Source organism: Bacillus rossius, chromosome 1 (genome assembly GCF_032445375.1).
Source record: "Bacillus rossius redtenbacheri isolate Brsri chromosome 1, Brsri_v3, whole genome shotgun sequence".
Classification (NCBI taxonomy): Eukaryota; Metazoa; Arthropoda; class Insecta; order Phasmatodea; family Bacillidae; genus Bacillus; species Bacillus rossius.
The window spans coordinates 108,146,477-108,172,131 of NC_086330.1; the positions used below are offsets into that span (position 1 = coordinate 108,146,477).

General features: G+C 34.5%; 1 protein-coding gene across 4 annotated transcripts in view; it reads left to right on the forward strand.

The window, feature by feature from the left end:
• The first annotated feature begins 220 nt into the window (after nucleotides 1-220).
• LOC134541719 (putative nuclease HARBI1) overlaps nucleotides 221-25,655 on the forward strand; it is a 38,101-nt gene continuing 12,666 nt past the window's right edge. For 2 of the 4 annotated variants that reach the window (XM_063385375.1, XM_063385368.1), the window contains exons 1-4: nucleotides 241-840; nucleotides 19,961-20,202; nucleotides 20,287-20,728; nucleotides 20,817-20,946. In XM_063385375.1, the coding sequence (XP_063241445.1) occupies nucleotides 448-840; nucleotides 19,961-20,202; nucleotides 20,287-20,728; nucleotides 20,817-20,912 (1,173 nt within the window). In that variant the 5' untranslated portion in view covers nucleotides 241-447 and the 3' untranslated portion in view covers nucleotides 20,913-20,946. Of the gene's footprint in view, nucleotides 841-19,960; nucleotides 20,203-20,286; nucleotides 20,729-20,816; nucleotides 21,466-25,655 lie in introns of those variants that run through there. The other 2 variants (XM_063385382.1, XM_063385389.1) reach the window with 2 other exon arrangements.

The window sequence follows — 25,655 nt, forward strand, 5'->3', positions numbered from 1 at the left end:
ATTGACCACATCGTAGGCTATGCACGATTTTACCACTACCAACTGGAAGAATGAACTAAAAAAAATTAATTACGTAATTTATAAATTTAAAATTATTTTCATATAAATTGAAATGTTATTTTTAATATTTTTCACATTAGTGCTGGCTAGAAATATTTTGTTTTTAAATTAAAATAAATTTTAGAAATTATCTGTGTTTTCGGTTGGCAGAATGTTTGTTAAAGTTGGTTTTGTGTTTTGTTATTGTTTTAAGCGTATGAAAAAGTGTGGTTAAAAAAATTTGTATTTGTCCGTAAAATGAGTACTTTTATAAAAACATATTGTAATTAATATGTTAAATAAATTTTAAAAAATATGGTAATTGTCGTAAAGCTGTTGACCATTATGAAGAAAATTTCGTTTAGAATATAGGCGGACATACATTCACAAATGAGTAGATAGTTAAAAATGGCATTTCATGGTAAAATCAGAACGTTTAACATGTTTGATAGACTTGGTAGCTTCTTAGATTTCATAGACTTTGTGGATTACATTGATTCAATAGACAGCATTGATAATGACGCGTATGAACTTGATAATGAGAGAGAGAGTGAATCTGCCCATCTGCGATCTACCAAACGCACAGTGCCTCGACATGATATATCGGATGCTACAAACCCTTTACAAAGTTTAACAGATGAGCAGTTCTGTTCTATATTTCGATTTTCTAAAGACACTGTAGTTAGAGAGATTTTTCCTTTGTTAAATTTTCAAAATCCACCAAATGAAAGGGGTCTTCCTGTGCCCCCAATGCTACAGTTATTAACAGCACTTAAATTTTATGCGACATGTGGTTTCCAGGTGAGTGATATTCACTAAACGTAGTTTTATGTAAAGTGGATATAAACTCTACTAAATAATATTCTTAAAGTCTTGAAGCATAATGCTGGAATCACAATAGCACAACGGGTGTGATAATTTTCTTATGTCACGGTTTTTCCGGAAATTAATAATAAAATTTAGATAATGCATTTCTGTATTTACCTTGAAAACAGCATCTTTATATTCCAGCACATTTCTGAGAAATCATAATTTATATTGATGCAGCTGTTGCCATTTTTTTAATGGTACTAGATAGTATTCGTACAGGGGGGCTTTAAAGTAAAATAAAAAAAATTGGTTGTCTGTTATGTCGGTTTACAGACGATAGTTTAACGTGACAACGTGATAACAAAACCTTGATGAAATGATTGATCCAGAAGAAAAGGAAATATCATATTCGGCCTGAGACTGAGCCATAAATAGGTTTTTGCAACCAAACCATTTAGGCATTAATATATTCTTTGAGGAAGATTTTTTTTTTTTTTTTTTTTTTTTTAATTTTTCTGTAGTTTGTATGATATAATCTACCTCTGCATACTTTTAAGAATAAAATTTAATCAATTTTATTGAATTATCACTATTTTGTATGGATTCAAAGAAGGAGTGAAATGAAATGTACAGTTTAATTAATAAATTTACTTTTATTTGCATTCATTAATTCAAATATAAGTATTTATTACTTTTGAAATGTTGCGTGCGCCGTATTTAGTTTTACAAGTTCAAAAACAAATTTGCAGCTGCCGGGATTCAAACTGACAACCTTTAAGTTAGAAGTCAGCCATGCTGACCGCACGGCCACGAGGACATATTAGAATTAATTGTTTCAGATGGTATAAATAAATATTATTCCATGCACGATATTTCTTTGAATTTCTTTTAACTAGCATATTCTCTGTTGGACTCGAAATATATACACACTCGTGGGCTAATAACTATAATATGGTGTGATTTAGTTGATCAAATAATAACTCATGACAAATAATTACCAATTTTATTTATTTATTATCTTCCTGTTGTATTTACTCACAAGGTGAAATAGGAGTTGTCAATTGATTACAATATTATAAATGATAAAAATCATAACAAACAATATAATAAACATCACACAAAGTTTAAAAAGGACATATTATGTAATAGCTAATAAATATAAAACAGAAATACACATTAAAATAATAAAATTGACGAGACAATTAATAAATATCTATACATTAATCACAATTATGAGAAGATATTAGGTATTCATCCACACTGTAATAGGCTTTCTTAATAAGAAATTGTTTTAAACTTTCTTTGAAAACTGGAAATTTATTTATTTTAAAAGATAATTGAAGATCTTTAGGAAGTTTGTTTATTAATTTTTCTGCTGAAAAATAAGGATTCTTTTCATATAATGTTGTTCGATGAGATTTAAAATATATATCAGCCTTTTTCCGAGTGTTATAAAAGTGGATATCATTATTATGGGGAAACTTAATGTTTGTTAACCCAAAAATTATTGTTTGATATATATATATAAACTTGGCACAGTAAGAATTTTTAGGTATTCAAAATGGGGTTTACATGTAAGTTAATTGAAGATTAAACGTTTTGAATTATCCGTATAATTTTTTTTTGCAAAATGAATCGTTTTTTCCAATTGCTAGATGCCCCCCAAAATAAAACCCCATAGCTGATAATAGAATTAACATTAGCAAAATACATTGTTCTTACTGTATCATGAGTACATGTTTTCCTAAGAGCATTAAAAGCATAACATAATGAGCTTCAGGGCCGCAACTAGGGGGGAGCAAGCGGGGCATATGCCCCGGGCGCAGAGCTGTGGGGGCGCCGAAATAGCTTGCATTGTAATTCCTACTACAAATTATAACTGGTAAAATGTTTTTTAACTTGCATGCCAGGAATGTCTAATCTGATTTACAATATAACATCACAACATATTTATTTTAAAATACTCTGAGAAAAATGTTAAGTTCATCATTAACATAAAAAATTGTAAAGGGATAATTAGAAAGTTTTAATGCGTCCTCTATACAAATACAGTATACACTGGCTGTGAGGAAGCAGTGGCGCACCGCAGGCGGTACTCAAGTTACTCGTTGGGGTGGCGTGACGCGTGGGTCATACAGCACTCAGAGCTGAACTGCCGGAGTGGCGTCGACGTGTGCCTGTAGTGTTTCCAGTTTTTGTATTTATAAGACCGTGGCTATAATTGGTTGTGTTGTGGTTGTGTTGATCAAGAGTTAGCAGTTTTTGTGGTAAATTAGTTTAGAGCAATTAATAGTTAATTGATTAAAATGTCAAAGAAACCTTCGGGATCTGAAAACAGAAAGAAAACCAAAGAACGAAACAAAGCGGCACATCTATCATCATGTTTTATGTCGTCATGGTTATCTGAGCCAGGCTGCAACAAAGGTATGTTGAATAAAATTATACGTATATTCTACATTTTAATGTCTTGTGTGATGATAATTGATGTATAATCTTGCTACATCACCCGACTCCGGTTGTCAATTATGTATTTTGATTTTTGCACACTGCAGCTTTTGAGCTTTTCTATCATCTCATCCACAGACATGAGCAGATTGCTGAGAACAACAATGTACCTGCTGATTTTAAAGAAAAAAGAAGAAAATGTTTGACGAATGCTGCGAAGATGAAATTTCCGACTTATCAGATCACGATCTGTTTAGAATAGCTTTGTTAGATATCATTGATGGAATAGTAAATGCCTTAAAATCCCGGTTTCAGGCTCTTCAAGCAATTAATGACAAGTTTAGCTTTTTAAATGTGAATAACATCTACAAAATGGAAGTTAAAGATTTGAAGACTGCAGCAAAATGGTTGTCTGAAACATACAAAGATGACATCAATGGAGAAGAAATAGTTCAAGAAATGGAAATTTTAAACATCACGCCTTGGCAGTTGATGACACTATGAAAACAGCATCTGCAGCGACCCTCTTGAAGCTCATTCACAAACACAGACTTGAAGAAAGATATCCAAAACTGACCACAGCCCTTAAGATATTTCTTACTCTTCCTGTAACAATTTATTCAGGCGAAAGAAGTTTCAGCAAATTGAAAAATGTTAAAATTATTTAAGAAATAGTATGAGGCAAGACAAACTGTCGAATTTGAGCATTATTTCCATAGAACACGAGAGAGCATCCTCTATTTGCTATGATGATATCATCAAAATCTTTGCTGCAAAAAGGTCTCGCAAGTTTAATTTGAATCTTTAAAAAACATTTATGACGACAATTTAATAAACAAGTGTAGTGATTATACGGACTACTTTATGGACATAGTGGGTTCATGCATGGAAGTTACAGTAGCACAGAAGCTGTTACATGTAGGTAGGGAAAATGCTTAAATAGCACCATTTTTCCATGGGAGGCCCCCCGGACCCCCCGCTTTATTGGTGTGGTATGTGCAAAAAAAGAGAGGGGGGGGGGGGGGCGCATGAATCCATTCATGCCCCGGGTGCCAGAGACTCTAGTTGCGGCCCTGATGAGCTTAGTCTGCTACATAAAATTGTGATATGTGTTTTCCAAGACAAATTATTGTCTATTGCTAATCCAAGTAATTTAATGTTATTATTTATAGGAAAAATGTTATTTTTTTCATTTTATTGGAGTCACAGGTACTTTTTCCACTATTCGAGAAAAAAACCAGTGAAGATTTATTTATATTAAGTGTTAATTTATTAATTCTAAACCAGTTATCCATCTCTTGTAGAGTAATATTTACATTAGAATGGAGTATCTCTATATTCCTATCACACAGTATTATGGAAGTATCATCTGCAAACATAGTGGGTTTGCCAGATGTTAGGCAGTTTGGGAAGTCGTTAACGTACAGTAAAAATAATAAAGGACCTAGTACAGAACCTTGAGGAACACCAATTTTTATATTACAAATATGTGATTTATATTCTATAAAATGATTTTTTTCATTATATTGAGTAACACAAACAAGCTGAGTTCTGTTAGTCAAATATGAGTTAAACATTTCCAATGATGTTTTTGTAATACCGTAATTTTTCATTTTATGAATCAGTATAACATGGTCCATACAATCGAAAGCCTTGGATAAATCAGCAAATATTCCAGCAACAAAATATATATCTTCTATCCCTTGTATGACTTAATTTATAAGATGATATAAAGCAAGCTCAGTTGATTTTTTTGGTAGAAAGCCAAATTGGTTTCCAGAAATAAGATTATTCTTATTGAGATAGGCAAATAGCTGATTGTAAATTATTTTCTCCAATATTTTGGAGAATACAGGTAGGATTGAAATTGGTCTATAGTTACTAACTTCCATTTCACTCCCCTTTTTGTGTATAGGAATAACTTTTGAGGATTTTAATCTATCTGGAAAGATGCCTTTAGACAGACATTTATTGAAAATATGACTAAGTGGGCCTTTAATGCTGTCAGCACAATATTTTATAACTTTAATGGGAACATCATCCAATCCAGCTGATTTTTTATTCTTTAATTTCATGATAATATCTGATATATCTTTTTCATTAACATAAGCAAATGAAAAATCTTGACAATATGTTTTAGAATCAAAAACTTGGCCAGAATTTTGAACAGGTAATTGTAAAGATGATGCAAGCTTTAATGCAACTGAAATAAAGTAGTTATTAAAATGTTGAGCAATCATATGTTTATTAGTAATAACAGTATGATTATGGTTTAGGGAGATATCTTTTAAGATGATTTTATTTTTTATCTCATTATTTATTAGTTTCCACAAATCTTTGGATTTGTTATTAGATTTTTTTTTAAATGTGTCATTATTCAATTTCTTAGCAGCAGATACAAGATTTTCATATATTTTTTTTATATTTCTTGTATATAACAATATCATTTGTGTTGTGTTTATTCTTTATCTTATTTTTTAAGGAGGTTAATTTATTAAGAGAGACACCTAAACCTTTAGTCATCCAAGTGGATTCCTTCCCAGGAATAAATCTAACTACTTGATTAGGAAAAACATTGTTAAAAAATAACATAAATATATTACTAAAAATATTCCATGCTTGATTAGGATCAGATTCATTATATACTTCACACCAGCTTTCCATTAACAGGATATTGTTAAAGGTTTGCATATTGTTAATACTAAAATTTCTTTTAGTTTTATGAAAATACTTATAATTATTTGTTAATTTACAGGAAACTAGATAATTGTAGACAATACAAATATTTTGTGCCATATGGTCAGAGAGTGCAGTATCAAAATTCGAGGCTGTGTAATACAAAAAGTTTATGTTTGTTAAAATATTATCTTTACATTTACTACCCCATTTTGAATATCTTGTATTTTCTTTAATTGTATTGAGCAGATTAAATTGCTTAAGGATGTTTTTTTAGCCTAGTACAGTGTGAATTACCACTATTAAAATCAATGTTAAAATCACCACAAATTATAATATGTTTTTGTCTAGAACTGATACCTAATTTTAATCAATGATTCAAATTTGTTAAAAAATACATTATATTCATGTGAATTCGGAGATCTATAGACAACAGCTATAATGATATTTAAAGAACCAATTTCTACCCAACAACATTCAAAATTTTTAACTTCACATAAATTTTTTACATCAACCATACTACTACAAAGATTGTTTTTTAAAAATACACAAACACCACCACCTTTACAAGTGGCTCTACAATAATATGAAGCTAAATAAAAATTGTTTATCTTACAATAATTAATATTATCGTCAGAAAGCCAATGCTCACATATGCATAATACATCAGTACATGAAGGAAGTGATGATTCCAATAGTAATTTTTTATTAAATAGACTGCAAATATTTAGATGCATAATATTAAAAAAGTTGTTTTTAATATTTTCCTTATAATCAGCAGTTCTTGCATATTGCAACATGCATATTTACTGCTACTGATGATAGAATTTAATCTAAAAAATGTTGTGTATCAGTTTTGTTATTTTTTAATAGCCACTTATCAAGTAAGGTAGATTTCCTTGGTACTGGTTTATTTACTACATTTTTCCTGAAAAGCCATTTGTCTAGAAATGTCAGTTTGGATATAGAATTAGACTTAGAAGTATTTAAAATAATGTCACAGATTTTTCCAGAAAGTACATCTTTACCACTGTTATTGAGGTGCAGCCCATGTGCAGTATGTAGTTTCCTATTAAACTTACTAACATCACACAAATTTACATTTATGAACTGATTTATTAATTTTTCGTATTCAGTATTTATTTTCCGCGTAAGTTCATTTACACAAGACCACGGGGACAAATCGTATCTTTGTGGGAGATTCACTACAACAACATTTGTGTGTCTAAGTTTTTCGAGACACAATTGAAGGCTGCATTTAAGCCCTCATTTTTCCCCACATCATTACTACCCCCTATCAACACTACAGTGTCCTTAGGACCTAGAGAATTATAATCCTTCTCGCTAATTTTTATTATTTCATTCATATTAGCATTAGGTTTCACTATACCAGTTACTACTTTATTATGTAGTCTAGCCTTCAGTTTGGCTGCTAAACCTCTACCATGACTATTAGATAATATAGTAACTTTATCATTAAATGATTTCAAATATGTTTTATTAACCTTAAAATTTTGGTCTTTGATAAGATTTGTTTGTCCATTTTCCCCTGTATCAACAACTTTATGGTTATCGGAGACTTGTAAACACTCAAATCTGTTATGTGACATGAAATTCGTGGTATCCAACGGTGCATGTAAAATTTGTAGTGAACGTTGGTTTCGTTTACTTGTCACCTCAGCCCAGGTTTCACTTGTGGTTGCTCTACTTGATTCTGGAGTGTTCTCATTTGAGACTTCATAATTTCTTTTAAGAAGTTTAATCACTTCTTTTAATGATTCTATTTCTTCTAGGAGCTGTTTTATGAGAAGCTGATTGTCGTCAGTTTCTGTAGTCCTTACCTTACAATCGTCGTTACTTGAGTTTTTTACACACGTAGGGCAAAACCAATCTTTATCTTCTTTAAGTTGTGTTTTAATTACATTGCCGCATTGATAATGGTACCATCGATCACATGCATCACATAGTATGCCATTACGTACAATTCTTCTACATTTAAAACAATTATCGTCATATTTTAATCTTACTTCATCGGAGCGACAAACACATACACTCCCACAGGCAGCGTGAAAAGTATCATACCAGCAATAAATATTTAGTTACACAGCTAAAAAAATACTCATACAACACTGTTTAAATATACTGATTTACACTAGTAATTAAAATAATACGTACTTGTAAGAACGCCATTTCCTTGCGAATATACTCCCGTGGCGCGGTGCACAACAATAACCTCGAACCCCGGCCGAGTTCTCTGTACCGTCCGCAACATACCAGAGAGATGCCACGCATGCGTAAACACATCCGTAGTGGGACATCCGTAGTGGGACAAATTTTCGTGCGTGCAGCCAGCGTTCATCGATTTATTAGACGTCACGTCAAAAATAAATTTCAAATATACTTTTTTCGGACTCTATAGAGGCATACCTGTATTTACCATGAAAACAGCATTTCTGAATTTGTACTGGTTTCTGAGAAATCACAGTTTATAGCTTGTGTGTGCATTGACGCTGATAGCTGCCATTTTTGTTATTTCTGTGTTGGTCTGTGTGTTTGTTTCAGAGAAATTTAGTAAACGGAAGTATTGTTTTTATAATCAAAGGAGTTAATGTGACTATTATTGCAAGTTGAAATGTGGTCTTCTTTTTCTAACGTCTACTTAAGGGCCTATATGTCCATAGCCCTAAGTCCTAGCGTAGTTTACACTAGCAGCATAATTTACATGTTATTACATACAAGGTCCATGCTGTAATGGACAAGGGAGCTTGGCACTGGGTTGTGAACCACAAGCAAAGGTTTATTCAAGTCGACCTTATTTATTCCACTCTAACCAGACATTGTCATTTCACAATTATATCCGAATACAAAACTTTATTACTTATATATTTATCTTGACAACAGTAAATAGAAAACTTTAAGTTTCCGAGATAATTAGCACTAGTGCTCATAAGACAATAAACCTATATTCTCAATCACATTAAAATAAATAATTTACAATGATCGAAACACTTATGTCGACACGCGCACGTGCATGTGATACGCCACAGGGACACAAACGTCCCGCGTGTATAACAATCTACAAACTTATTTAAACGACAATTACACGACTGAATATGCTGGGCATGAAAGATGATACAGGTTTAAGCATTGAATGCCCATTAAACCCGCCTGATTTCTTTCTAGCGAATAAACGCTCCATCTAATCCCTTGTGAACGAACATGCAACTTTATCAAGACTGAACAGGGGAATGAATCCTTATCATGTTCCCACTACAAAAAATCTTCTTAATAGTTACGCTAGCATCTACAGCTCGATGCAACTGGCTATGTGGACCACTTACTGATTCAATTTACTTAACAAAATTTAAATGGAAAATTACATTTACGGTGACTCGTCACATTAGAATTATCAAGCAAGCCAACGTGATTTTAAAGAGCGACTTTTACAATTAATATCCACGCACGTGGCTGCGATTAACGACCCATGGCAAGGTCTCGAGGAGTGAAGCTCCCTAATGAGTATTCAACATCAAATTCTCACAAACGCAATCCAAAACCGATATAACCCAAACTTTAATTTTTTCCAGGTGGCATCCAAAACATATAATTTAGAGGAAAAGAGAACTATCATTAATTTAAATCATGGATACGCAGAGCCACCGTCTGCCACGAACACCACAGTTATCGAATACTTGCCATGCTCGTTTTTCGCTGCCCCGCCGTCACTCGCCTAAGTCTTTTCTAGACCTCTACATTCGATTAGTAATTACAACAGTTACTAGTCGGTGCAGACCTAAACGAAGAATAAGAACGAGTCCGGGCTCTCCCGGGCTTAAATAACATGGCCCCGGCCAGGCGCGCACGCGCAGAACCCAGACTGGAGGGGATACAAGAAAGGAGTGAGAGGTGGAACTAGAGAGAGAAAGCCTAACGGAAGACGGGATAGCAGTGGCCGCGCCCTGACGTCATCGTCGACGTGGCTGTTGCAGGTTTCAAAGTATAAGGGAAATTTTAATGTTTGTATTTGTGTTTATTTTTTTGTAAATTACTAATTGTATTACAGAATCTTTGTTTTCTGTCATTTGCATTTAAAATAGTATTTTGAGTCACGTAGTAACAAACGTTTTGAACTGAGGACAAGGCCGGCTACACATGCTCCGGTTTTCCTCAGAGGTCTGCCTGAAGGTACAGAACCTCTTGGTTGACCGAAGTGTGTGTATGTTATTGTACCTTGAGGTTTTCTGGAAAGAGGCGACCGGAGTGAAAATCGAAAATACCTTCGTTCGCCTCAAGGTACATCCCTCCCTCACACGTATCCGGTGCGTGTGGACCTGAGATGAGGCAGACCTTGAGGCGACCTGTCAGTGCCTCCCCCTACATCCGCGAGTGAGGTTAGTCCCAATACTCTGTGGTAACCGTGTCTTCTCTAACACGCGAAGTATTGGAGGAATTTATTAATCTGTACAAGGATTCTCCTTGATTATGGCAAGTAAAGCGAAAGAATATCATGATCACGGAAAGACGACGATTAGTGGACAAAAATTTAAAGAAATAGAGCCTACTGCCAACACAGATGTAGTAATACTAAAAATTAATAATTTTAGAAGTAATATCCGCATTGAAGCGAATTAGTGAATTCGAAGAAAAGTGGAAGTGGTGCTTACGAAGTTTATGAGCCGACATTGTGGTATTTCCATCTGTTTGATTTCCTGTTGGATGTCCTATTTCCCAATTATTGGTGCCACAAGCTACAGGAGTTTCAAGTATGTATCTTCATCCATCCTTAAGAAATTATGTCAATCTTTTGGCCCAAATCTCAGCTCATTCACCAAATTTATATGTCAATATTTTTGTCTTTTTTTTTAACAAGTCTTGGCACCACACTTTTTGTGTCACTTTCTGTATCTTCATTTTCCCCATTGCTATAAGCAATCCAATGACAGCGAGAGCATTGTCTGTTTGCGCCATAATTGCAGGTATACTACTGACACATACGCCTCAAGGTAACTCTAGGAGACCCGAACGTGTGGGTTCACCCCTATTTCAGGTCTGCCTTGAGGCAGACCTCAGGAAAACCCTAACGTGTGGGGGTTATTCCATGTCAAATCAACACACCCATTTTACCTCACCATCTCAGGTTTTGATGAAATTTTGCACAGATGTTACCTCCACACAGACTAACAAAAGTATAAAATTTTAGAATGATACTAGATAATGCCCGGCATGCGTTGCAAAGCCTCAATCAATTTTTTTTTGTAATTTTTTAAACGTATACTAAGCATCTCTCTTTATCTCTCTAATTCTCTATCTCTCTATGTATATCTCTATAACTCTCTCTATCTTTCTATTTATATCTCTATCTCTCTATATATCTTTCTAGCGGACCCGACAGACATTGTCCTGCCCAAATGTACTTTTTGTGAGATATGGATATGGCGGTAAGTATTTCTACGCTGGACATTTTGTATCTTCTCATTATGCCCTCCTCTTGGGCACGCCACTGCCGTTACCAAAAACCTTTCCCATGGTTACGCAGAAGGCAACAACAATGCAAAAGCCCGTTGCCATGGAGGCTAATTATCAACAATGCTTAGTTTTTTTGCTTTTAAAGCGTGTTTTTTTAGTTTTTCTTAACTCAGAATCGAGATAAAATATCCAATTGTGAATCTAAACCATCCTCGAATCCCCGTGAACTCACACACAAAATTTCATCAAAATCGCGTACAAACAGACAGACAGTAAAAGTACTGTTTTATTATAGTAAGATAAATAGATTATTCTTACATGTTCGCATCCATGCAGTAGCCTATATGAAAAATCAGCATGCATAGCCCCACACCTATAACTATACGTATCTGCTGCCCACGACTTTTTCCGCATGGAATTTTGTATTATCTTGCACCATTTAGAAATTTAAACATTATAACATAACAGTTGATACAGTTGTAGTAGTTTTCTATTTCAGTCTTTGCAATAAAAATATGTTACTACCTAAATTTTGAGTATATATGTTTCTACTTTCAATTGTAATGACGGGAAGACACTTCATAAAATGTCTTTGTAAACCACATTTACTGTTTTTTCCGTCTTGAGCTAGAATGTAAAGATTGTCTGCATTACTGACCCGCGAGCAAGCTACATACATTTCAGAGAGAGAGAGTGAGAGAGAGAGAGAGTGAAAGACACCTATTGAATGTCTATCTAATTAATTTTTTTATGAGAGCATATTTTCATTAAATAAATCATGAAATCATTCAACGATAAAAGCTGTTTATTTAATTAACCGGACGGGTTCGCTCCAAGGAGAAAATTGATGCGGCGAGACCTCGTGGACATAGAGAAATGACACACACTCACTATTTGTGTGGCTATGAAACATGATTTTTTTCTGCAATTTAAAATGTAATATACAAAAAGGGTATTTAAAATTGAAACAAATATGGCGACACTATAAACTGTCAGGATCTTTATTTTTTTCTTACTCTCTACTTAGTTCCTTACAATAGCAAAACTTAATGGCTTCTAATAATGCGTTGCAATTTTTGCTTTTAAAGCGTGTTTTTTTAGTTTTTCTTAACTCAGAATCGAGATAAAATATCCAATTGTGAATCTAAACCATCCTCGAATCCCCGTGAACTCACACACAAAATTTCATCAAAATCGGTCCAGCCGTCTAGGAGGAGTTCTATGACATACACACGCACACAAGAAATATATATATAAAGATATCCATCTGTTTTGAAAATATTGCTTTGTAAATTTTCGAAAAAACACTCAAAATCGCACGACAGGCATATTTTAAAATTACCATAACTCTTCTCCAAATTGAGTTAGAAAGGTGAGACAGGTGTCATTTTGCAGCATTTGGTATGGCCTTTCATGTGATATGTAACACAATAATGTCTAGGGAAAAAATTTAAAATTTAAATTTAAAATTTTGGAAAAAGTGCATTTTTAATTTTTTGAAAAAAATTCTATAAAATTTTTTGTACAAAAATTAAATTGTCTACAAAGTTTCAAAGTGGATAGTTAATGGGTTCATAGTAAAGTTAATTGAAAACAAAGGCCCTTTTTGTCAAACCTCAGGTTAAATGTTGGCAGCAAAGGAAAGCATAACAGAATACATTAAAATCTTGTTGTAAAATACACCAAAAAAAAAAATCAGATAATTTATATTCTGTACACTGAAAGTATATTAAACTGGACAATTTTTTAATTAAATTTTACAGGGAATTTAATTTAAAATGAGAAATACTTTATGCTGAAGTACAATATATGCAAGATTCCCCTGCACAATAATTTAAAATGAGAAATAAATTGAAGAAAGGAAATTAGCACTCACATGTTTGATTTCAATTTTCAATTACAGTACTTGAAAAATTCCTCATTGGTTTTTAAAGTGTCATTTTCAGCTAGCACATAAATTATTCCAGTTGGTGTCACAGGATTTACTGTACATAACACATCTGTGAGAGGAATCCATAATACATCTGGTTTCCCTGGATAAGAAAAGGATGGTGATGGTCCAGCAGGGTGGAGAAATGTTACTTTCACTTCATCAATTTCTTCGTTTTTCTCCATAACATAAGCTAGCCACCAGTTCTTCTCATATACAACTGCAGTATAGCCCTTTACGTCTCCTATTTGCGGTTTGTCTAGTGATCTTGTAACAGTTACTTGTGATGAATGTGTAGCTCCAGAAAATATTTTCACAGTAATTTTTGATGTGCTTGAGTCAACGCATGATATTGCTGAGTTCCTTGGATGGTAATTGCCTGATTGAAACAATCTTTAAAAATATTTCTGACTATGTAATCCTCTTGTGTAGTGAAAGTGAAATTAATACCAGAAATATTTTATACTGCCCATTCATAAAGCTGGAAAGGGGTCAAGATCTGGTTTTTGTAGGGCTGTTGCAAGCTAGCTTTAGCTGCTAATCTCTTAACCGTACCTCCAACTCCATCACAAGGCCCTTTACCGTGAGCTGTGTCTGAAAAATGCCATTCAGCTGATATGTTGAAGTCTTGCTTGTGAAGACACAAATTGATGAAATTTTTCTTATTTTTATAGTGGGCAGCAGACCCATCTGAAAAGTAAAAGAACTTATGAGGAACGTTTTTAAATTTTGTAATCAAAAAAGCAACCAAATTTCTTTGGAATGTGTAAACAGCAACTGTATTGTGCTCTAGGCAGTCAGAAATTACAACGTAGTTCAAATGTTCAATTCTTTTTTTTCCTTTATAATATATCACAAACGGGTGAACTGTGGCATGTCCCTTAGTCCAGTGGTAGGTCTCGGCTTCATCTTGTACAACCATACTGTAGTTTTCTGAAAAGTCGAGTGTGATGGCAAATTCAGATTCTTTTAAATTTTCCTTTAAGTGATTCATGAAAGATGTCGTTTTGCAATATAGTCATGGCGGACTAAGAGTGACAGCTTCTCACAGAGTAAATCTATTAAATCTGCTGATGATTTCTGCAGTGTCTCTAAATTGCAACGGTCGACTGAAATCCACTGCCGAAATGTGATCTTTCGTATCAGGTGCTCTTCAAATGACTTCTCAAGGACGGTCCGTATTGCTGCAGTACCAGGACAATATGTACAATGTCCAATATTGCAAATTATTGTTGGTGGATTGCATACCATTTTTGGTAGGCAATGTTTGTAGGTTTTGAATTCTCCATTTGTTAAATCACATAATCTTGCATTTTCAATCATCAATTTGACATTTTTATGGATTATACATACACACACTGCATGTGTCCCACTAGAACCCGCTAAAATACAATGCTTTGGACGAAGCTCCGCAAATTTTGAAAAACCTATTTTAATATTTGGAAAATTCTCCTTAAATAACGTGTATCCCTCTTTCAGATTGCACAAAATAAGTCTTTTTGATATTTTTGATTTATTTTTATTAGGTTCAGTGACTGTTATGCAGTCTTTAACACCAGGCATCGCTCTACTGACTTAATCATTTTCATAAAATAAATGGACAGCTTCAACTACATCTTCTGAGAGGTGTTTGCCTGGTTTGGGGTTAGGACTTTCTAACATTCCTTTTTCAGCCAAGAGTTTTTTTTTGATTGTCATACCATGTAGTTTGGCGCATCAACTCTCGCATTATTTTTCTAACTCCCCAATTTGGTGGTAAACAGGTTAATATCATTAACTTCTTGCTCCTACTAGTAGAACTCAAGAAATTGGCTTTGAGGTATTGCAAAACTGATTCCTCTAAATCTTCACCATCATCCTCAGAGAAATTATCTGGCAACTCAAAAAGTTTCCTTTTGATTGTGGAGTCAATTGTTTTAATTTTTCTGGTTGCATAACTTTTTGATTTGAATTATTTCCTATTAATAGGAGATTCTCCTAGCCCTTGTAGTGAAATATTTAATGAACCAATCACCTCTGAGGATGCAGAAAAACTGGGATCTTTATCAGAATCTGAACTTGATTCATTATCCTGGTAAGTAGAAGAAGAAGAAGCAGCAGCAGTTTGTAATGTTGTAATTTCTATTCTACAGCTATCACAAATTTTTGCTCCCTTTGGCAATCCAGTAAACAAACTGCACATCCAACTAGTAACATTCCTTAATTTTCTTTTTTCCCTAATGTTGTGATTGCTTTTTTTAAATTGATTTATACACTGTAACTTCAAAAATGATTCACTGAGGGCCATTTCTTACCGTAAACTGCCCACCTTTTCATAGGGTTTCAGTCACTATCATGATGAACACATTACCTTTTTAAAAATAAATATCAACATTCTCAATTCAAAATGCATAAACTCCACTAATAATATAAATCAAATGGTCACTTTTTATATAGGCGTAGCACTGATACTTGTACTATCAACTTTGATACTACATCAGAACAATACAGACTCCTAGCATAAACTAGCTGAAACCACTACTGTACAGTACTCTGAAAGAGCTAGGGGGGAATCCCAGGGCAAAGTAAGGGTATCACAGAGCTAAGGGAATCCCAAGGCAATGCAAGGAGAATCCCAAAGTATGGGGAATCCCAAAGCTAGGGAAATACCAAAGCAAATTAAGGGGAATCCCCAGTAGCTGGATGCTTGTCTGAACTAATCTTTGAAATCCTGTATCAGAGACAAGCAAAGTGTAGCACTAGAATTAATTACAATTGTGTTATTAGTGATTTTTAATCAATTTTATGTGTTTATACTTTCAACATAACTTATTATAATTATAAAAATGGTTAAATATCATAATTGGGTAAAGTATAAATATGGTTACAATTACCAATTAATTTTACTATGAACCCATTAACTCTCCACTTTGAAACTTTGTAGACAATTTAATATTTGTACAAAAAAATTTATAGAATTTTTTTAAAAAAATAAAAAATGCACTTTTTCCAAAATTTTAAATTTAAAAATTATTTTTTTCTTCTAGATATTATTGTGTTACATATCACATGAAAGGCCATACCAAATGCTGCAAAATGACACCTGTCTCACCTTTCTAACTTAATATGGAGAAGAGTTATGGTAAATTTAAAATATGCCTGTCATGCGTTTTTGAGTGTTTTTTCGAAAATTTACAAAGCAATATTTTCAAAACAGATGGATATATCATTCTAAAATTTTAAACTTTTGTTAGTCTGTATGGAGGTACCATCTGTGCAAAATTTCATCAAATTCTGAGATGGTGAGGTAAAAATTTTATTAAAAGTGTGTTGATTTGACATGGAATGACCCGTGGCCGCACCCCCCATTTTAGGTCTGCCTTGAGGCAGAGCACCTTGAGGCAGACCTCTGAGGAGAACCGGAGCGTGTGTGGCTGGCCTAAGTTAGCTTCAAATCCTGTATTCATTTCCAAAGAGGTACCATAGTTACAATACCGTACCATAAATATCGGGTAACTCGACGAAAGACGTTGGTGCAATACAGGCCTAACTCTCAAATTGTTAAATATTGATGAAACTTAACCTTCCAATTACAAAAATGTGTACATATATATATTAAAAAAATCTGTTTAATGTAGGTAATTGTATAACATTAATCAAACTTAACCTTCAACGTCACTCTGGTTATGTGTGTGTAATGTGTAATCAACCTATTGATTTATACCTCCATCGCAGAATAAATTGCCTAGTCCAGGATGCCTTAAAATTTAAAACCGACTTTCTACGTTATGCACGCTTAGTACACCTTAACGTACACACATGTGGGTGTAATCCCTATTCGGATTTTCTAAAATTTCGAAAAAATTATATTCAATATTCTTAACTTCCAAATTTGTAATAAACTAACTTTAATCAACATGGCTTCAGATCTGGTATGTCCACATCCACTAATCTAATTACTTTTCTTGATCCCATCTATAACGCAGTAACAAAGAGAGGACAGGTTGACGCCTGCTATTTCGATCTAGTAAAGGGCCTTTGATACTGTTAATCATTTGTTGCTACTTACCAAGTTATCTAATTATGGTTTATATGGTAATTTTGGTCCCCCACCTCAGACAGTGCTGCCTGCTCTTGGTGCCGACGGAGGGAGGTGTCCGCGCACTTGCTGGGACTATCTATGTGTTTGTCTTTTAGTGTCGTGCCCACCACTGAAGCACTCGGCTGTTGGTGGGCATGTGACAGTAAATAAATAAATTAATTAATAAATGAAGCTAATTTGTACATTTTAAACATAGAAACAAGTCTAAGATATAAAAATTTGCAGCTAAAAATCTGTTATAATGTCATGGATTTTGATTCACTGTTTTTCAAATGAGCCTCTTAAATACATATTTTTACAGTGTAAGTGGCGTGAGCGCATAGAAGACATCTACCACATGCTGCTATTATCCTTTACGTAACCTATTTTAAATAATCATCTAACCAACAATTACAGCAAATATACAGATTTTTTATTGTAAAAATTATTCTGGTAATTTTAATTATCAGTTATTATACGAGGTATGGCTATTAAATAACTGGACTGAAGCCATAACACTTTATATTCGTCACCAATTACAGCAGAAGTTTTATCACCTTCAAAGTACTCCCCTTGGCAATCCCTACACCGCTCCATACAACGTTTCCATTGTTGAAAGTAGTGCTGGAAGTCCTCTTCTGTCCGCTTGTTGAGAACCTCCGTCGCGTTTGCTTTAACCGCTTCCACACTTTCAAATCTTGTCCCCTTCAGCCCTGACTTGACCTTGGAAAATAGAAAAAGGTCACAGGGGGCTAGGTTGGGCGAGTACGGTGGATGTTCCAACATGGTGATGCCGTATTTTGCTAGGAACGCTTTCACAGACCAAGGCAGAATGGGCTGGTGCATTGTCTTGGTGAAGGATCCAGAACTTGGTCTTCCACAAATCAGGTCATCGTCTTCTCACACGCTCACGTTGGGCCATCAGAACCTCGATGTAGAAGTGTTAATTGACTGTCTGACCCTCGGGTACTCAGTGAACGTAGACAATGCCACGAATGTCGAAAAAGATAATCATCATTGCTTTGAATTTGGATTGTTCATCCTGGCTTTTTTTGCTTTGGTGAGTTTGGGCTATTCCAATGCATGGATCACCTTTTTGTTTCGGGATCGTAGGTAAAAAACCACGATTCATCACAAGTAATCACCTTGTCTAACAAATATGGATTAGTGGCGATGTTGTTTAGGATGGTCTAACACTTTCTTTGTTGATTCCTGTCATTTCAGCAAGCCCTCGGATGCTGAGACGACGATCAACACGGATTAATTTACCAATTGTAAATGTTTTTGTCCGTGTTTGACATTGAGGGCCGTCCTAGGTGCCAATTGTCTTCTGTCGTTTCACACCCTTCTTTAAACTGTTTAAACCACTCAAAAACTTACGTACGGTATAAACATTCATTCCCGTAGACTTCTTTCAACATTGCATAAGCTTCTGTGGCAGTTTTCCCTAGTTTAACAAGAAACTTGAGGTTAACCTGTTGCTGTGTCTGACCACTAGGCATTTTTTCTGACATGATCTGCTGGCTTGTCTAGCAAGCTGAGGGTGGGGGAGACACAGTCATGTTCAAACATGTCGCAGCACGCTTGCAGTTTGCTGGGAGCAGCATCAGTCCAGTTTAATAGTCACACCTCGTATTAATTCATTGTAGAGGAATTGTATGATGCCTTTGGAATATGAGAAATTATTTTTTTACTACTGTAGCATATGTATATAGCATATGTATAGGCTACATGGAATCTTGAATTTTTTTTACTCTGCTTTATCCATTCAAGAAGCTAGTTCCTTCTACCCTCATCAGTAATATGGTAACTCTTTTCCACCTAAATCTAAATTGATGTAATAAATAAAAACTGAAGTGAAGTGCGAAAAAACTGTTTGAAATCTCACAGCTCTGTAGGCTATATTTGTTTAATTAGGTATTTTAACCTAGTGTGTGTGTGTTGTCTGAAAGAAGACTTGGCTATAAAAAAGATCTAAGAGAAAGAAAGTTTAAACATTGGTAGGTTGGTAGAGTTACTAAAGATAAGACTGTGGGGTGAGGGGAGGATTTATTTTTTATTTTTTTCATTTTAGGGTTTGTGTATTAATGACAGGGTAAAATGTGATCTTTTTTTCTTTTTTAGTGATTGTGCCCATCATTGGTTGAGTTTACCCTCTGTGCTTGTGTGATTATTGCTTTGAAAAGCAGAGTGAAGCAAGTATAGATTTAAAATTGGGGGGAAATGCTTTAGCAAGATAATTTAAATGATTTTTTTTTTTTTACAAAAATTTAAATCCTATAAATTGTACAAGAAATTATTCTATCCATGGATTTTCTATAGATTTTAGATTGCTGAAGGATTGGAGATAGTTGATCTACATCATAATCATGTAGATCTTGGTACAAAAAATTACTTAGTTGTAATTTCAGATGCTTTGTGTATTTGTTGATGTTTGTAGAGTAATTAGTAGGTAGATGTTTTGTACAACTTTAGGTGTATGTTTGAATTAGATACTAGCAACACAGCTTACAGAGTCTGCTTGTGTGTCCTAGGAGGAGTGCTGCGACATAGTCGGTGTAAGCCAGGCCACAGTTTCACGAGTAGTAAAACGTGTCTCCCAGCGATTGGCAGAGGCGTCTTCCAAGTTCATCGACTTTCCCACTGAGACAGATAAGATCACGTTCATCTGCAACGACTTCTACGATGTGGCTCACTTCCCCGATGTGGTGGGCTGTGTGGGCTGCACGCACATCCCGGTAGTTTCGCCCGGTGGTGCATCCGCAGAGCTCTACAGGTGACATTTTGTCTCATGTATTAGCTAAAGGTTAAAACATAAAATTAATTCTTCATGTGTAATAAATTAATTTTTTGTTTGCAGAAACACTCGAGGATACATGTCAATCAACGTCCAGGTTGTTGTGGGACCATCGATGGTCATACAAGATCTGTCTTGTCGTTGGCCAGGTTCTTGCCAAAACAGGAAGGTGTTTGAAAATAGTGAGGTGAGAGCAAGATTTAAATCTGCAGATTACCGAGGTTCCGTGTTGCTGGGTGACAACAGCTACCCTCAACTGCCTTACCTCTTCGTGCCTGTATTGGGGGATTCTCCCACTCCAGCACAGAGGAGGTACAATGATGCGCACAGGACGACGCACGCTGTCGTTGAAAGTTTTTTCACTGCATGGAAACAACGCTTCCCATGTCTCCAACAGAAGCTTCGGTGCAAATTTACTACGTCTGTAGCAATCATCGAAGCATGTGCAGTACTGCACAACATTGGACGAGCGTGCAATGACAATGTTGAAGGCATACATGTGCAGGCAAGTGCAAGAACATTGGTTTATTAATTTTTTGGAAATTTTCATGCATACTCTGAAACTTACTTTTTTAATGATTGGTGGTTTTTAGGATTACGAAGCAGTACCAGTTAAGAATTCATCTCAAGGTGATAGAATAGGCATCGAGATAAGGGAAGAATTTATAAAAAAGCATTTCAGTGTATAAGGACAGCGCTCATAAAATAAATCTTCGTTCTGAGGTGAGTAAAATAATGTACTCATCAACCAAGGAGTTACAATTTAATATTGTAGAAAAAAAAATTGCCTAGATTGAAAACTCTGTGAGAAAACCTTAGGAATGTTACATTGTCCGAGTTTGTGTACTTCATGATTTATATTTGAGATACAGTGGGCTATATCATACTTACCAGCTTAAATTATGACTTAGCATATAAGAATTGATCAGCTTTTCAGTTATGAAAATTGAAATTACTCTTTAATGTATTACTGTATTAGGAAATACTAATTTGTAATATTGTTAGTTTAGGCTATGGTCATATTTTGTGATAATTGCACCATGGCAATGTCCGTGCTTGATTGTAAAACTTACACTTTTGCACAGCCATGTATATTATCATTTCAATTATAAATAAGAAAAATAGTTTAAAAAAGCATTAAAATGTTTAATGTCGTTCTTGACTTTTAATATTTTAAAAGTATAAAACTACTTTTTCTAATGTGTTGTACAACTAAAAATAAATTGCAGTGTTTGAATGAAATAGTATGTGTTTGTGGGAATGGTTGTTATTTCCAACTGTTCTGATTGGATGGACTGCACACTATAGATTTTTTCCATTGAAAGGGTCCTGGACACATGTTTCTAGAATTTGCAAAGTTTTGGCAGAAATTCCAATACTGTGTGCCCATAAGGGAAAAAAAATTCCCCGAGACACACCCAAGCACAATTCAGGCCACATGAAAAAATATATACATGCACTCTTGCAAATGCACGTATGTACACACAGGGCCGCAAGCGGGGCATATGCCCCGGGCGCAAAGCTGTGGGGGCGCCGAAATAGCTTGCATTGTAATTCCTACTACAAATGATAACTGGTAAAATGTTTTTTAACTCTCATGCCAGGAATGTCTAATCTGATTTACAATATAACATCACAACATATTTATTTTAAAATACTCTGAGAAAAATGTTAAGTTCATCATTAACATAAAAAATTGTAAAGGGATAATTAGAAAGTTTTAATGCGTCCTCTATACAAATACAGTATACACTGGCTGTGAGGAAGCAGTGGCGCACCGCAGGCGGTACTCAAGTTACTCGTTGGGGTGGCGTGACGCGTGGGTCATACAGCACTCAGAGCTGAACTGCCGGAGTGGCGTCGACGTGTGCCTGTAGTGTTTCCAGTTTTTATATTTATAAGACCGTGGCTATAATTGGTTGTGTTGTGGTTGTGTTGATCAAGAGTTAGCAGTTTTTGTGGTAAATTAGTTTAGAGCAATTAATAGTTAATTGATTAAAATGTCAAAGAAACCTTCGGGATCTGAAAACAGAAAGAAAACCAAAGAACGAAACAAAGCGGCACATCTATCATCATGTTTTATGTCGTCATGGTTATCTGAGCCAGGCTGCAACAAAGGTATGTTGAATAAAATTATACATATATTCTACATTTTAATGTCTTGTGTGATGATAATTGATGTATAATCTTGCTACATCACCCGACTCCGGTTGTCAATTATGTATTTTGATTTTTGCACACTGCAGCTTTTGAGCTTTTCTATCATCTCATCCACAGACATGAGCAGATTGCTGAGAACAACAATGTACCTGCTGATTTTAAAGAAAAAAGGAAAAGAAAAAAGAAGAAAATGTTTGACGAATGCTGCGAAGATGAAATTTCCGACTTACCAGATCACGATCTGTTTAGAATAGCTTTGTTAGATATCATTGATGGAATAGTAAATGCCTTAAAATCCCGGTTTCAGGCTCTTCAAGCAATTAATGACAAGTTTAGCTTTTTAAATGTGAATAACATCTACAAAATGGAAGTTAAAGATTTGAAGACTGCAGCAAAATGGTTGTCTGAAACATACAAAGATGACATCAATGGAGAAGAAATAGTTCAAGAAATGGAAATTTTAAACATCACGCCTTGGCAGTTGATGACACTATGAAAACAGCATCTGCAGCGACCCTCTTGAAGCTCATTCACAAACACAGACTTGAAGAAAGATATCCAAAACTGACCACAGCCCTTAAGATATTTCTTACTCTTCCTGTAACAATTTATTCAGGCGAAAGAAGTTTCAGCAAATTGAAAAATGTTAAAATTATTTAAGAAATAGTATGAGGCAAGACAAACTGTCGAATTTGAGCATTATTTCCATAGAACATGAGAGAGCATCCTCTATTTGCTATGATGATATCATCAAAATCTTTGCTGCAAAAAGGTCTCGCAAGTTTAATTTGAATCTTTAAAAAACATTTATGACGACAATTTAATAAACAAGTGTAGTGATTATACGGACTACTTTATGGACATAGTGGATTCATGCATGGAAGTTACAGTAGCACAGAAGCTGTTACATGTAGGTAGGGAAAATGCTTAAATAGCACCATTTTTCCGTGGGAGGCCCCCTGGACAACCGCTTTATTGGTGTGGTATGTGCAAAAAAAGAGAGGGGGGGGGGGGCGCATGAATCCATTCATGCCCCGGGTGCCAGAGACTAGTTGCGGCCCTGTGTACACACATATGCAGGCAGGAATGCATGTCCACACACAGTCACACACACACTCACTTTCTCTCTCTCTCTCACACACACACACTCACTCACTCACTCACTCACTCACTCACTCACTCACTCACTCACTCACTCAGTGCATAGATTTTGAAATTACATTAACAGAACCAGAATCTCATCCCAGACAAACACAATAATATAATTAGTTAGGGGACCTCTCAACACATACTGAAACATTTAGTTACAACCATGTGTATAGCCATTTAAACTCAAACTTGAAAGTGTGTCTCATGAAATTCCTGTGGCAATAATAGTCATATTAATATTATCAAAAATATCATATATAAACTAGCTTCTTATAATCCATGGCTTCGCTCGTGGCAACTTCATGATATTGCTAATGTTGCACCACTGTCAGGCATTTTTGTGAATAATTCCAATACTTTTAACTAAAAAAATCACATTGAATGTAAGATATATTGATTTCATTCATAACAAAACTATATAAGGTTGAAATTTGTAATGTTGTAAAGGTACCTAGAGAATCGCCACATAGTGTCCCGCCTGAGGCAGGGTCTACATAGATGGAATGGGGCTGACACTCACAGGAGGCGGCTACCCTATCCGGGAGAGAATGTATGAGGGGAGATGAGATGGGGTATGAATTGGTGTGGGTAACGGGAGTACCCAGAGAAAACCAACAGGCCATGACATTGTCTGCCCATTTCCACTTGCGAAAATCCGGGTTCGACTCCACCGGGAATCAAACCCCAGTTGCCTTAGGGTTGGGGGGGGGGGGGGTGAATTTTCTAATCACTTGACCACCGTGTCACTTTCTGTTTCAAAGATTAATATTTTTTTTAAGTATAGTTTAAGTACCCCGATTTTATAACTCTCGTTATAGTGTGTTTGGATTTATATTACTTTGAACCTTTTTTTTTTTTTTGTTTCTTAATTTTCTACTACACTAAAATACACATTTGTATTTAAATTTTGTCATCTCTGACATTTCCACTTCCATTTAATTTGAATGTATTCACAGAATTATTAAAATTAAAATTCCCCTTGTTTTTACATTACAGACACCAACTATATTTGAAGATTTTTGAAACAATTGCATCTTAATTTGAAATTTATAATACTGGAATAAATTTTCTTATTGTACATAGATTAATAGATATGCTAGTATTAGTAAATAAAATACCCCAAAAACAATGCACCCTCCCACTTAATTAAATTCATTTTTTTTATTTTTATTTAAAAACTAAAGCTGACTAATTTTTCTCTCTTTTTTGAAGGTTATTCTCATTTCTACATTATTCACCCTTGGTTTATTACTTCTCGCTTGATTTGCTTCAGAGAGTTGATTTTTACTATTAAACCAACTTATTTGCAACATGAAAACACACAAATCCACTCGTCACTGAGGTTAGATGTTACAAATCACTGGCAAGTAGTGAAAAACACTCGCTCACATATTTTTTTATTTTTTTAAATTTATTTAGGATTTATAAAATAATTTCTTACTTTGCAACATTAAACATTATCCAATTATAGCGAGACAAAATAAAAACAATAGAGAGCCAATGATCAACATAAAATAAATTTCATAGTCTCGTAGTTTTTTTTTTTGCAAAGTTTTCACTTTTTAGTTCTAGGTGATATGTGCCATAAAAATCACTGCTACTATTAAAACTTAGCGAAAAACTAAACAGTTATCTACTGAAGAGTAATTTTCATTTTGAAAATAGATAAAATTATATTTCAAAAAACTAAAAAAAACATGCTTTCATAGTTTTATGGACAGAAAAGTTAAAAAAAAAAAAATAATAATTTTAAGTAATTTGTTCAGCAGCGACAGAATGAACTATGACTCTGTATAATGTAATTTTTTTAGTACGTTTAAAATCAGAATCTAGTAATAAACAAAACAATTAATTTTATTGAAAAATAGTGAGAGGTGTTTGATATCAGTTGTCTTAAATTTTCTATCACTAATGTCTATCGTTAGGATAGTCACTATGAAAATGAAAGACGAGAGTAACGCACACTTGCTATCAGTTGTTTTAATTTTCAACCACTAATGGCTATTCTTTATAACACAGTCATGAAAATGAAAGAAGAAAGCATCCCACGCTTTTATTTCATTTTAAAATTAACAGTTTTGTTTTTTACTTGATTCTTATTTTAAGCTTAGTAAACTTACTTT